The sequence below is a fragment of the Gossypium arboreum genome, chromosome 10 (assembly GCF_025698485.1).
Source record: "Gossypium arboreum isolate Shixiya-1 chromosome 10, ASM2569848v2, whole genome shotgun sequence".
In the NCBI taxonomy this organism is placed as follows: domain Eukaryota; kingdom Viridiplantae; phylum Streptophyta; class Magnoliopsida; order Malvales; family Malvaceae; genus Gossypium; species Gossypium arboreum.
The window spans coordinates 3,813,945-3,828,656 of NC_069079.1; the positions used below are offsets into that span (position 1 = coordinate 3,813,945).

General features: G+C 31.8%; 1 protein-coding gene and 1 long non-coding RNA gene across 3 annotated transcripts; one reads left to right on the forward strand and one right to left on the reverse strand.

Moving 5' to 3' along the window:
• Positions 1–5,281: 5,281 nt before the first annotated feature.
• On the forward strand, positions 5,282–6,249 carry LOC108463034 (uncharacterized). Its single transcript, XR_001867979.2, has 2 exons — positions 5,282–5,614; positions 6,031–6,249. It is a non-coding gene; the product is annotated as an uncharacterized LOC108463034 (long non-coding RNA).
• Positions 6,250–9,449: 3,200 nt separating this feature from the next.
• LOC108463391 (probable hexosyltransferase MUCI70) lies at positions 9,450–12,368 on the reverse strand. 2 transcript variants are annotated; one of them, XM_017763336.2, is made up of 4 exons: positions 12,205–12,368; positions 11,664–11,867; positions 10,973–11,533; positions 9,450–9,906 (listed from the first exon to the last, which is right to left on the reverse strand). In XM_017763336.2, exons 2-4 carry the CDS (start codon positions 11,857–11,859, stop codon positions 9,551–9,553), a joined length of 1,113 nt encoding a protein of 370 aa, XP_017618825.1. In that variant the 5' UTR covers positions 11,860–11,867; positions 12,205–12,368; the 3' UTR covers positions 9,450–9,550. The 2 variants fall into 2 exon arrangements, with proteins under 2 accessions (XP_017618825.1, XP_017618824.1); XM_017763335.2 differs by having other exon boundaries at positions 11,961–12,368.
• Positions 12,369–14,712: the final 2,344 nt, after the last annotated feature.

Genomic DNA, 14,712 nt, shown 5'->3' on the forward strand with positions numbered 1-14,712 from the left:
GTATTGCGAGCGGCGAGTTGAGCCTCAGGTCACACGCTGAGGTAATTTTAATTTTTGTTGTTTCGAAAATCAACTCATATTGCGAGAGGTGAGTTGAGCCTCAAGACACGATGAGGTAATTTCAATTTCTGTTTGTCAAGAATCAACTCATATTGCGAGAGGTGAGTTGAACTTTTTAATTTTTACTTTTTCAAAATCAACTTATATCGCGAGAGGTGAGTTGAGCCTCGGGGCACGCTGAGGTATTTTCAATTTCTGCTTTTCAATTCCTACTTTTCAAAAAAAAAAAATCAGCTCATATTGCGAAAGTTGAGTTGAGCCTCAGGTCACGCCGAGGTATTTTCAATTTCTATTTTCATTATTATGTTCTTGAAAGAATCAACTCATATTGCGAGAGGTGAGTCGAGCCTCAAGCCACGCGCTGAAGTATTTTTAGTTTATGTTTCAAATTTTGACTCAAACTACGAGAAGTGAGTCGAGCCTTAGGTCACGCTGAGGTACTCTTAATTTTTGTTGTTTCGAAAATCAACTCATGTTGCGAGAGGATCACAAGCCAAGCAAAGAATACAGATTGGAGCTGATGGAAGACACCAGATTTGGATACCCTGAAGTGCAGTGAAGCAGGTCAAAGCTGCAATTCTGGTCTCCCTGAAGTTGTAGCGGAGCTAATCGAGAATATCAAATCTTACCTTTCTGAAGTGGCAGAAGAGAAGCCCAAAACCTCATCTCACTGAAGAGGAGAAGATTGAAGACATAAATTTCATCTTTCTGAAGTTGTGGTGAAGCGAATCGAAGCCACAAATTTCATATCCTTAAAGTTATATTGAAGCTACAAGATCGATGGACTGGAAAGAGACTACCTGAACAAGAAGAGCACAAATGAAGTTAAGACTCGGCAAGACGGAGTAAAAAAATTGGCCTTTCATTATGTCTTTGCTCTATTCCCGTTATACGACAATGAGCAAAGAGGGGCAGCTGTTATAGGCCAATTTTGGGCCATTTACAAGACTCAGACCCAAATGCATTACAAATAAACTAAGCCTAAACAACTAAACCCGAAGCCCAACTACCCCAGCCCAATAACCTAAACTCAGCATTCAGAAAACCCTAATCCCACCACGCCCCATACCCCCTGCCATCTGACTTGCACCACGCCCCACGCTTCTGACACCAGCACTGGCCGTCTGCTCCACCATGCCTCTGCCACCGCCGTTCGCCCATGCCCTGCAAGCAAGGAAGAAGACAAGACAGATATAATAAAAAATATGTGTAAAAGGGTTATAAAAACCCAAATCAAAAACTGTAAAAGTCCCTTTTTTTTTCGGCAAGTTCTAATACATACACTATATTTTTCAAATACAAGATCAGTGAATTAACAAGTCAAAAGTCAGAAATCAAAACCCTAAGGTGATTTTTTTTTTTTCCTTTTTTTCTTTCTATTTTCGATTTAAATCTGTTTTTACACGCATAAATACATATAAATAAATAAATAATAAAATAAAAATAACGAAAATAATAAACAAAAAAAAATATAATCTTTTACCTTTTCTCACCATCAAGACGCGGTGATGGCCGCCGGCAGCCGATGATGGTCCGACACCACCGGCGACCACCCGTGGTCGGAGCTCCCCTCCCTCTCTTCTTTCCCGCTCCTCTTTCTCTCCTCCTCTTCTTTTTTTTCTTTCTTCTTCGCTCCAAATGAAAAAAACAAAAAATTGAGATATAGGGGTCCAAAACGCACCGTTTTGGACCCCCCCATAATACATAAAACGACGTCGTTTGAACGCGGGTAGGGTCGACCCGACCCGCACCAGGTCAAATCCGCGTGTTTTTAAGGCGGAAGGGCTAATTTCGCTTTTAGCCCTTCCGCTTTTCTAGAACTTTACAATCAAGGTTTTTTTTATTTTTAATTTGGTCCCATCGTTTTGTCCCGAGTTCATCTTGGTCCCCCACGTTGCGCAGCGTTTTAGTAGCTAGGGGAAATTGCTGTATGGGCCCCTCAATGTTTAGCGCGTGTTCGAATAAACCCTTTCCTTCCCTTTTATTTTCGAATTCGCCCCACAACTTTGTTTTTAGTCTAATTTTAGTCCTTTTTTGTTTATCTTCATTTCTTTATTAAATACCCTTGTCATTTTTATACTATTAATATCATCATTATTATTATTATTATTATTATTATTATTATTATTATTATTATCATTATTAGCGTAGTAATATATATTTTTATTATATGCGTATATATATATATATATATATATTTATGTTTAATATTTTCCGCTACTTTATTCTAATATTTTAATGCTATGCTTACTTTTATATTTTGATATTATTATTATATTTATTATTATCATTACTATAATAGTGTATATTTTTATTTATGTGTATAGATTTACATATATTTTTGTTATGTTACATTGTTGTTCTTTGTATTTTTAATACCATTACCATTATGATTGTTAATATAGTGAATGTGTTGTTGTATGTATACATTTTATATCATCATTGTTATTATCGTTAACCATAGTATATGTTTTCTTATGTATGAATATATTATGTATATATTATTTTTATTATACATATTACGATATATCAAATATCGTATTATTCATGTATTTTATTAAATATGTATATATCTTCAATATATATTTATATAGGTATACCCTACGTAATGTTAGTATTGTTATTAATATTAATATGTCTTTAACATCGTAATTATGTGTGTACAAAATATGTAAATGTTTTAATATTATATCGTGTGTATGTTTTATTTATTATGGACATGTATTTTCAATATTATTAGTTATATTTTGTATATACTACTCTCGTATATATTTCCATGTTACCCCATGTATATATATATTTTAAACTCTATTATATGTATATGTTTATTCTTTATATCATATCGTATATATTTTATTATTACATTTGTTTATTCCTACTACATTTATCAATAATATTTGTACATATGTTTTATTCTTGTATACACATTTTACATGTAGTATTCCTTTCAGATATCATTATATTATTATACCTTGATGTATTTCTAACCCTCATTTTTTTGTTGCCCGCCCATTTCGTATTATGTCGCTATTCACTATTCTAAAAATATTTTATACACATTCCTTATTTTATTTATTCTAATAAACAAGGTAACATACCGATTTAACATTAAATCGTCGATTTCATCGCTATGTTGGGTGAACATTAGTCGACTCGTGTTAAAATGGTATGTCCTTCTCGAAAATTAAAAATTGAAAGTTCTCGTCTTTCCAATCGGATCACGATTAAATTTTAAATTGAATTCAGTATTTTGAACATTAAAACAACACGTGTTTAACAAGATACCAATTTTGGGCGTCGCGAGGGTGCTAATACCTTCCTCGTGCGTAACCGACTCCCGAACCTTATTTTTCTGATTTTTGCGTAGACCCAAATTTGGCCTTCATTTTTTGTTCAAATAAATTTTCTTTTCAAAAGAGATAATTTAGTAGGTGTCCGATCACACCTAGGAAAAAGATCGGTGGCGACTCCCTTTTTAATAAAATCGAAAGTTGGTTTTCAAATGTTTAATAAATCGCCACAATTAGCGACCAACCGAAAGCTAAGCTAAATTTTTACGTCGCTACAAAATACAATCTTTCTTTTTGTAAAAAACATTCGAACGTTAAAGACCTTCTCGTTTCGAAGCAACAAAATGTCATATCCAGTGAGTTAGGACACCCATCTCGAACTTTTGAGAATGAGCTTGTCTTTTACCTAAAAATTCGTGTATTTCGGAAGGATATTCGGTTAGTTAGGGTGAACAAGGAAAATCGAAACCCAGTAAGTTAGGGCACGTCTCCTCGAATTTCCAAACACCGAATATTGCCTTTCCTTGCAAAAAATCTTATTTCGATGTAACAAAATGTCATACCCGGTGAGTTAGGGCACAACACCTCGTATCTCCGAGAATAAGCATTTTTCAAAACTCGCATTGCGATTTAAAAGAGAAGTCCGTTATTTAGGTTAAACGAGAAAATTGAAACCCAGAAGTTAGGCACGTCTTCTCGAATTACCAAATACGGAATATCACTTTACAAAAGAATTTTTAAGGTATCGAGTGAAAATATAATGTGACTTATTGTGAAACATAAAACCGGATCATGATGCTAATATGCAATACGTATGACAAGATCAATGACAAGGATATAAGTAATCATAAAAAGATGAAAGCAAGGCTAGTGATATAAGAATATAAAACACAAGCATAAGGTAAATGAAATGATCGATTACATAAGTAGATAAGTAAATAAACAAATAAAAATAAATAAAGTAGGGCAAAAATGACAATGATAATGAAACGATAATAATATAATAAAAACTAATAATAACGATATATAAGTATATACATATATGTATTAAAATACATACGTATTAATAATAAAAATATATATATAGTAATGTATACATACGTAATAGTAAAAATACCATATTAAAAGATATATAAGCGTAATATGAAAATGTATGTGTAATATTGAAATATTTACATGGTATGTACATATTAGAAATAATAATGATAAGAATCAACTATTAATAATATTATATAAATATATACATAAAGGTATATGATAATATTAAAGGTATATACATAATAAAAAATAAGTATATATATATATATAGACTTAATGTATATAAAAATATATATAATGTTTAAAAGAACAAATATACTATATATATATATATATATATATGACATGGAGCATAGTGTATACATGTCAAAAGGATGCACATACGACATACCCACACATTAAAAACAATAATATTAAACTATTAATAATATTAATATATATATATGAGTGTTAAGTAAGAATGATAGTAATGAGATGCTAATAAAATATAAATATAGTAAGTAAATAGACTCAAAAAGAAATAAAATAATAGCCATAATAATAGAAATAATAGTAATAATAAAATAATAACGATAATAATAAATCGAATAATATTAATAATAATAATAGCAATAATAATAATATAAGTATATATGAAAAATAATAATAATGATAACTAAGATAATAGTAAAACAGCAGAATAATTAAGAAAGGGATTTAATTGAATTTAAAACAGAAAATTTAGGGCACAAATCGCAAATAATAAAAAAACCAGGCCCAAAACAAAGCACATCGAAAGGTAAGGACTGAATGGGACAATATCCCTTCTTGTACATGTACGCGTGGCTATCGGGTGGACCAAAATGGGGTAGAATCAAGATTAAAGGGATAAATTAAAAAATAAAAGAATGGATTTAAAAACATTTAAAAACGTGGAGGGGCTTAGCGCGTAAATAGACTATTTGGTCTAAAACACGCGAATCTCCCTATACTCGGGTCGGGTCACACGGGTCAGGGGCCAAAACGGCGTCGTTTTGAGCCTCTGAACCCACACATCAAACGACGTCGTTTGCTTCTTCACAAAAGCCCCTAAAATTTCTTCTATTGCTTCATTTTCAGCCGACTTTAAGAAAGTTTCAGGAACTTTCTTCTCTCTACCAGGGTTTCAAACCCTTTCTAATGCCACCGTCGGTCCTGCCCTCCTCCACCGTTGATGGCGGTCATGGCAACAACAGACGGCTTTCCAGGTGAGCTCCTTCCCCTCCTCTTTTATTTATTTCAAGCCCATTTTTTGTTTAAAACGTGTTTTGTAAAATAAATAGAGTAAAAACAAATAGAAAAGCCGAAAATTCCAAACCCAAAAAATAAGAGCAAAAACCTTTTGAACTTCTTTTCTTTCTTCGGATTTCTGCCAAAAATCGTTTGATACAACCTTGTTGTATTATTTCTTCTTTGATTGCTGGTGTTTGTGTGTAAATACAATTTTTTTGTATCCCCAAAATTCCCCTTCTCAAATACAATCGGCCCCCATTTCGTTCGATTTCCTTTTCGATTTTATAGCCGATTACAAAAGAAATATTTTTTTTATCTCTGCTATTGCCTGCTGCTTCTGCTCTGTTTTGCTTCTCTTTTGCGTGCTTTTTGCTCTCTGTTTGTTTTGCAGGTGATGGTATGATGGGACGGAGGCAGTGCAAGTGGAGGCAAGTGGCCCTAGGGTTTGCTGCTTCTTTTTTTTCTGCTGGTGGTTTGGGCTTGTTTGTAATCGGGTCTGGGTCTTTGGGGTTAGTTTTGGGCTTAGGTATATTGGGCTGATTTAGGCCCGATCAAATTTGGACCAGTACACTTTTATTTTAGCCATCCAACCAGTAAATCTTTAACGTCAGTTAATTAGTACATGTCACATCATGTTCACACTTTCATTTTGGTCACTCAAAAAATATCTTTTTTTTTTTAATATTGATCAGGGTAAAAAATATTAAAGATTAAAATAAAAAGTAGAAACTAAAATAATTATTTAAAATTTGTCAAATTGTACTTGTTTACCTCACCAAAAATTCTAATTTTTTTCAATATTGAAATTTTAAATTTTAGAACTTCAAAATCAATTAAATAAATTATTAAAATTTTTGTATGATAGTATCAACCAATTTGTTACTATAATATTAAAATTAATTAATTTAGTCACTTTAAATATTAAAATTTTATTTTATGTTTCCAAATTAAAATAAATTCAAATAAATCATCTTTAATAATTGTACATATAATCTAAATTTCTTTTATTATATGATCTTGAATCTTTCATACTAAGCTAAAAGCAAAGCAAAATCTTTATAATTAATTTTATCTTCCATGTCAAACAAAATTCAAAATTTTTTCATCATTTCTTTACCCAAACGAAGAATAAGCAGTTAATTAAATTAATCAAAATAAATTTAAGTTTTACAGAAAATTATTAAATATGAGTTATCGAGTTGATTTCATTAAAAATAATAGGAAACATAAAATAAAATTTTAAAATTTAGGAGATTAATTGAATTAATTTCAATATTTTAAAGTAAAAATCGATTAACATTATCAAGGGATAAAAATTTTCAATAATTTATTTAATTGATTTTTATGTTTTGAAATTTAAATTTTTAATATTGAAAAATGTTAGAATTTTCAGCAATGTGATAAACAAGTACAATTTGATAATTTTTGATGCATGATTTTAGTTTAATACAATGATTGAATGGCTAAAATTAAAGCGCCTTAAAAGTTGAGTGATGAAATTGCAAAGATTTCATTTTGAGAGACAAAAATGAAAGCGCCCTAAAAGTTGGGTGACCAACTACAATAAGTAGTTTACCCCGAAAAATAAACTACAAGAATATTAACTAAACTATACACTTGGTTTTATTATCGTCACTTAACTATTACAATCATTCAACTTTTCAAAATTAAATATTTTAGTGACGCTCCCTTAGTTGTCATTATCTATTTAGGCTTTCTTATTATTATAGTAACAAGTTTAACACTCCAATATTTATATATTTTATCTATTTGATCCTTAATCTAAAAAGTTTAACAAATTTAATCTTTAATGTTTACAAAATTTATTATTTTAATTGACGTTCCAAAAGCTTAATCACAACAACATGAATTCGCAAGTTGGAGCTAATATTTGGTTCGCACGTGGACCTCTCATATTTGAGATACTTTTTTTTGTAAGTAACTCAGCATGAGGGAACTAGTATTTAGGTCAGAGCTGGCATTTTTTAGAGGTTTTTTTTCTTTTTGGTAGCTAATATTTAGCTCGCAAGATGGAGCTAGCCATCCCTATTGAGAAATTGATGAAAGGCTTCCTATGGGATGAATTGTTGGCCATTGAAGCTACGGCCAATGGTCTTGCCAAAAATGCCAATATATAATACCTTGGAATGAATTATTTGATGCCAATTTTAGATGAATGAGTAAAAGAAATTGACCTAGTTCAAATCTAAAACTCACCGTAAATCCAGGAGTGATCTCAATTTTGGGGTGCGTTCATTGGGAGGAGCCACTTTGACTAATTTTTAGAGATCAGAGTTAGTCCAAACTCATTGCACCAATAGTTTGGAAGAGAGCCATAAGACCAAATGGTGTTAGAAGTATGGTGGAAGAAAGGGAGAAGCTGCTCTCCTCTGGGAGAAGAAGATAGAAGAAGTGTAAGAAGATTCTCTATTTTTGTGGCCTTTCAAGGGCATGTACAGGGTATAGGGGACCTTTTGGTGGGCTCACACCATGATACCCTGCGATGTATAGGCTGGCTATAAGAAATGGGGGATGTGATAGATGGGACTTAAAAGATGTTTAACAATATCATTCAATCTAATAAATATTTATGTATAACAATTAAAAAGTTAAATTTTGATATTGGTCCTTATATTTTGTGAAAGTTGTAGATTTAGTCCCTATATTTTAATTTGGTCATTTTTAGTTCCTATACTTTTTAAATTTTAAAATTACAATTCTCACCAAACAATAACTATTAAATTCATTCAGGTAATTTTTGTTATTTCCATAATTTGATACGAAAAACATACTATCATATGTGTAATATCATGTCATGTCACCTTGTGATTTTCATATTTACTTAAAATACAGTTAATGGATTTGTACCTGTCATTTTACATCAAGGTTGAAACTTTAAAATTCGAAAAGTATAGGGACTTAGAATGATCTAATTGTAGAACATGTAGTAAATCTACAACCATATGCATAGTACAAGAGTAGTAATTAAATTTAACCAAACAAATTTATTTATTTGTTACTGTTTGGGTTAGGACTAAAATTTCAATTTTTGAAAAGCATGGGACAAAAGTTTACCAATTCAAAAAGTACAAGGACTAAAATTGATCAAATCAAAGTACATGGACTAAATCCACTACTTTCACAATGTATAAGGACTAATAGCAAAATTTAACCATTAAAAAGTGTATAAAAATTATTTGAGTTAATTGCACCATACATCCCCAAACTGTGGCCTTCATTCTAAATTGGTCATCAAATTTTAAAACATCCTAATTATATCTCTAACCTATCAAGGTTATATTGATAATGTCATTTTATTATGAAAATCATTAATATAGTCGTTAAATGATATGTCAAATTTTATGTGGCATAATTTAAAATGAAAAGTTAAAAAAATAAATATTATAAAATTAGATGATGTAAAAATCTTAATTTTTAAAATTTTCAAAACTTATACAAAAACTTTATCATTCACTTTTTTTTATTTTATTTTATATTTTAATTTTAAAATTATTTATATATTATTTAATAAATTTAATAATTTAATAGTTTAAAAATGTAATTCAATTGTTTGAATGGGATTTAAAATGAGAGTAATAATTTTGACCTAAATTATTTACTCTTTAATTTTATGCCTTGGGTGGATGAAAGAAACAACTGCCCCAGCCGAAATATCATACATTAAAGGATAATCGATACCCTGCCAACCTGTACTTTTTGTCAGCTTTTCCCTGTGAACTGTCCCTTTGTTGGTTAGCTTTTTCTTTTTGTCTTTCTAGAACAGACTAAATTATTTTCGGTAAACCAATGTTTTAATGCAATAATTATATATATATATATCTATTTCTGTAATAACTGTTGATTGACATTTTCTGTACTACATGGTGTTGATACTTAAAAAGAAGACAAAATCAACTATGGGATTCACCCCACATTTTCAAAAGATAATTCTGACAACTACTGTCAGTCAAAACCAAATGCCCATGGCTTCTTTCCCTTTTGGTCTTCTTAGATTCGCCCCCACCAATCGAAACAGCTTTAACGTTCCCAGTCTTTTTAAGGTTGTGCCTATATTCCACAGCAATCTTCTCGAACACTTCCACTTCAAACATGTTCAACTTCAGCTTTGGGTTCATCTTGTCCCTTACAAATGCAAAACCCAGTTGGTCCCTAGGGTTAAAACCTTCCAACTCATTGAACAAAAGGCAAGAGAAAAGGTTGCTTCCCAATCCATGTTTTCTCAATATTAATGCACTATCTGGCACATCTGCAAGCCCAAAACCAATCAAATTTAAGACAAAAATATTATGTTATAATATATGAATACGACTGGGTTTTACGTGTGCATGTAAAAAGCCACACACATTAACACTATTGAAAATCTCTCATATCTGAAATGGTATTTGATAAGGAAGCATGTAACATGTTTATTTTGATTGATTAAGACGTTTTTTTGTATCTTTTCTTTTTGTGTGACCACCCCGTTGGGTATCTTGTCCTTTTGTGTGACCACCCTGTTGGGGCTTTCTATCATATTCCTATATGTGTAGTAGCTAGCCGCCAAGTTAGAACTTATGTTAAAAATCATATATAAGTATATGAAGAGAGGTTAGTATATGTTGTTGAAACTACCCTTCCCAACTTCCTTTTTGGTTAAATTCTATAAAAACTCCATTTATTACTATTTCATCATTTCTAGTGCTACTTTTTAAATGTGTATCTTCAGTCCTCAAGTCAACTGTTTTCTATTAATTCTATCCATAAGCGTAAAACATACGATACTATGACATATATATATATATATATATAGTTATTCACCTTCCTCAGTTGTAGAGAAAAAGCTCAAGGGAAATGCTAATGATAACATGTATCTTTCTTAGGTTATAATAACGTTATTCATGTATTATCTCAGCTAAAGCCACTAAGATTATGAATTGAGTTACAAGGAACGTCACAGCTACGCAAAGGAGTCATGATTTGCATCTTGAAGGTACCAAATTGTCAAAATGAACCATAGTGCTAATTAATGTTCATTTCTAATGATCAGAAACCTAAAGCACATTAAAAAAAACACACTTGTATAACAATTCATGCATTTCATTCGGTTGGGACAAATTAAAATAATGGATTTGGTGGGTTATTAAAACCAAACCTAATAAAACAATTATTCCATTGTTCATACAGCTCAGCTTGTATAATAAAAAGCTAGATTGACCAATTAAGTTTAGTGTGAGGATGAGAATCTAATTAGCAAAATTTTGTCTCTTCGTAAAGCATATCATCAAGAAATAATTAAATTTAGTTTGAAAGAAAGATAAAGCGAATTTATTTACCTGTGGTGTAAGGTAGCTTATCTGTAGTCCATGGCAGCAATCCATTTTTACAGTAAGTCTCCATTTGCTGTGTCAAGCCATCGATATCCGACCATTTCTTCCACCGTGCCGTGGCCATCGCTTCTTCCATTGTATGAACATAGTATGGATGCTTCGATATCGCCATATCCGCGTCCTTCGATACAACGAGAGAATGTATCAGCAGCAACGGATCGACCATTAGTTGAAGCTTCGCGTCGATCCAAATGCTGAATTTCGAGTTTGGGAAAAGTCTATGAACTAAGTACTTTGGTATCACGCCGTTCATTGCCGGATTTTCGTAGAGTTTCTCGGAGAAAACTTTAACGATTCTCCAAACACCGACTTTATAATCGGGCGAGTTTTGTGGGATTAATTTATGTTCGTAGAGTCCTTGAAGGGTTATATCATCCATGAACATGAAGAAACATGTGTCGACTAGGGTTTGGGATCCGAGGCCTACTGGTTGCCGGATTTTGTCATGATTGTTGAAGATTGCAGATACTACAACAACTCCATTGCAGCTTTCCATGGCGATTCGATCTGAATTTACACCATAAACAAACAAGTTACAAGAGAAATCAACCATAACAATGGATATTAACAGAACATGGTTAGATCATAATTATAGCATTATTTTCAAGAATAATTTAGATTAAAATAAGAAACAAACCAGAATCACTAACAGGAAACTCCTTTAAAAATCCACAAGGGACTTTAATTTCATCATTGGAATAATTAAAGTAAGAAAATCTCTTCTGGGTTTCAAAATTTCCTCCAAAAGAATCGGCTTTCCCATGTAAATACCTCAGAGCCGGCAAAAATGCTGAAGAATTCGTACATAAATTATGGATCTCCCCCACCACCATTCCATAATCTGATCACAAAACAAAAAAACCCTTTAGCCCAAAATCACTAAATAAATCATGAAAACCGAAGCATTAAACAAAAAAGAAATCAAAGGAAATACCAGAGAAAAAAACAGGGGAGGAACAAGAATGGCGGTGAGTGGTGATGGCATACTTGTGTTCTCCATAGGAAGAAGGGTAATAAAAGAGAGGGGATTGAATAGGGTCGGAAGGGGACGATCGAAAGAGGCAAGTGGTGGGGGAGACGGAGCGGTAAAAGGCAAGGAAGAGAGTGGTGAAGAGGTACAAAACAGAAATACAGAGAAGTTTTGATTGGAAGAACAGAGGAGTTCTCGTGGCCGTTACCTTCCCCATAAAAGCGCTTCACTATTATTTGTTTTCATTTAGTGTGTGTGTGAGCCTTCCTTCTATAACGTTTTCCCATATTGATGTTGTCATCATCCCTCATCTTTCATTTCTCCTTTCTTCTTTTGCTTTTTCAACTATTTTCTTAAAAAATTCTCCTTACTTGCTATTTATAAAGTGAATGAGGTATCCCGTATACATATACATCCATCAAGGAGTTTTAACTAAATTTTATCATAAATCGAAATATCAATATGGACAACAACATTGAACTAGTTAATTTAAAAACCAGTATCAGGTATTTGAATGACGAATTGATGACTTAATCGATTCGATTATTGGTCCGGTTCATGGGTAGGGCTATTTTTCTACGCCTGAAGACTCGTTCAAAATTTGGGAGGGTTTGGGTAAAAATTTATGCCCGAAAAATGGGCTTAAGTAAAAAATTAAGCCCGTTTAAAATATGGGTCGGGCTTGGGCTTGAACATTCAAGGCTCAAGCCCAGCTCGGCCTGACCAGTTTTTACGTTTATAATACTTTATATTATACTATTTTTGTATATTATGTAATTTAGAACACATTAAAAAATACACTTATACTAAATATATAATACTACTCTAATGTAAACATTAAAATAATATGAAGATGACTATATAAAAATTTCAATAAATAAAAATGTATAAAATTATTAAATATTAAAATAATATTGTAAACAGGCCAATTTGCCTAGTCCACGTTAGAATCAAAATACAAAATAAAGAAACAAAAAACCAATAATTAATTAAATGTCCTTTTACAGTCCAAAGCCCAAAATTAATTCAAGACCCTAAAACCTAAATAACCCCAAATTAAACCCCAAAATTACATCAGCCCAAATGGCCCAAAAATTTTAGAACAGGCAGAACTCTAGGGTTCTCTCCTTTGCGCCATGATAAGCCTCCAAAGACTGTACACTCAGATGTCCAATCAGCCACCCACGCCACGCCAAGACAAATGACCCAGACTCGCCAATACATGCTCCGTACTTGCAAACAAATGAGGCAAACACAACAGCAAATACAAATAAAGAACAAAAATTGTATTATTTTTTTTATTTTATTTTTTGAACATTCAGCTATAAAGCCTAGGATTTTCGATTGTAAATGGGTTCCTTTTTATGAACACACGCACATTTACAAACACAGAGACAATCGCAATCAATCGAAAAACAGAGAAGGTGATTTTCCTTCTCTTTTTAATCCTCTGTTCTTTTTACTTATTTCAATCGATTTCTTTATCATTTTACACCAAAAAAAGGTCAAAAAAAAGCAAGAGAAAAGGAACGAAACTTACCTGCGTTTGATGCCTTCGAATCCTCACTTGTTTCGCCGCGATCGAAACCAAGTGGCGATTCGGGGTTTGTGAGCAGGACACACGAGTCTTTCGGTTCGATGAAGCCTTGATTGACTCTTGAATGAGTCAAAATGAGAGGCAGGAGAACAGACCTTCGAAGGGCTGTTAAACGGCGAAGGGTTGGGGGCACCCTAGTTTTTTTTTTCTTTCTTGCTTTTTGAAAATGGCTGCATACCCTTTTAGGGTTTATTTCGGTGACCATAAGGGCCCTTCAGACGTCACCGTTTTAGGCTAAATTAATGGCCTCAAAACGACTGCGTTCAAGGCTACAGCCCGATGACCCGACCCGCACACGCTCAAGATCCGCGTGTCTAGTTGCTGATGGGATATTTTCAACAGAGGTCCCTCCTCTTTTGCGCTGCATCTCAATTAGCTATTTTGTATTTCTTTTGTTTTTTTTAATTCGCCCTGTAATTTGCGCTTATTTGCAATTAGATCCGCGCCTTTGCATATTGCCAGTTTTAGTCCCTTTGCATTTGCACGTATGGCATATTGGTCCCTGTCGTCATTATTTTTTTTTATTTCCTAATTTTCCCCTTGTTTTAATTTAATTTTAAATCCTTTTAGTTTATAACTTTTATTCTTAATTACTTATTTGTACAATTGTTTTGAAGATTTTTTTTTATGTTAATATTTCAGTATTTCTTTTATTTTCTATATATATATATATATATATATATTTTGTACATGCATAATTTTGTTTTGTTTTATAAAGTCATCATTTTAAATTTCTTTTTTTTTTTGCGTTAAGCTATTTTAATATCCTTTTATAACTTTTTGTTTAAATATTAATATATATGTATACTTTTGTATTAAAGTTAATTTTATTTTATATGTACATATTATTAACCTTATACTATTTTACGTACATGATTTCTTTTAAATTTATTCTTGTATTTTTGTTATATAATCCTACATGATGTGTCTTTTAAATCATTATTATCATAAGTGTGTATATATTTATTAATGACTATATTTCATCTAGATATATATTTCTAAATCTATACGTTTTATACATATAGTTTTCTTATATATATAAGCACATTCTTAAAGCTATTATATAATCTATTATAAAATTAACTTAACCTTGTATGTATTTCTATGTTTTTACAAATA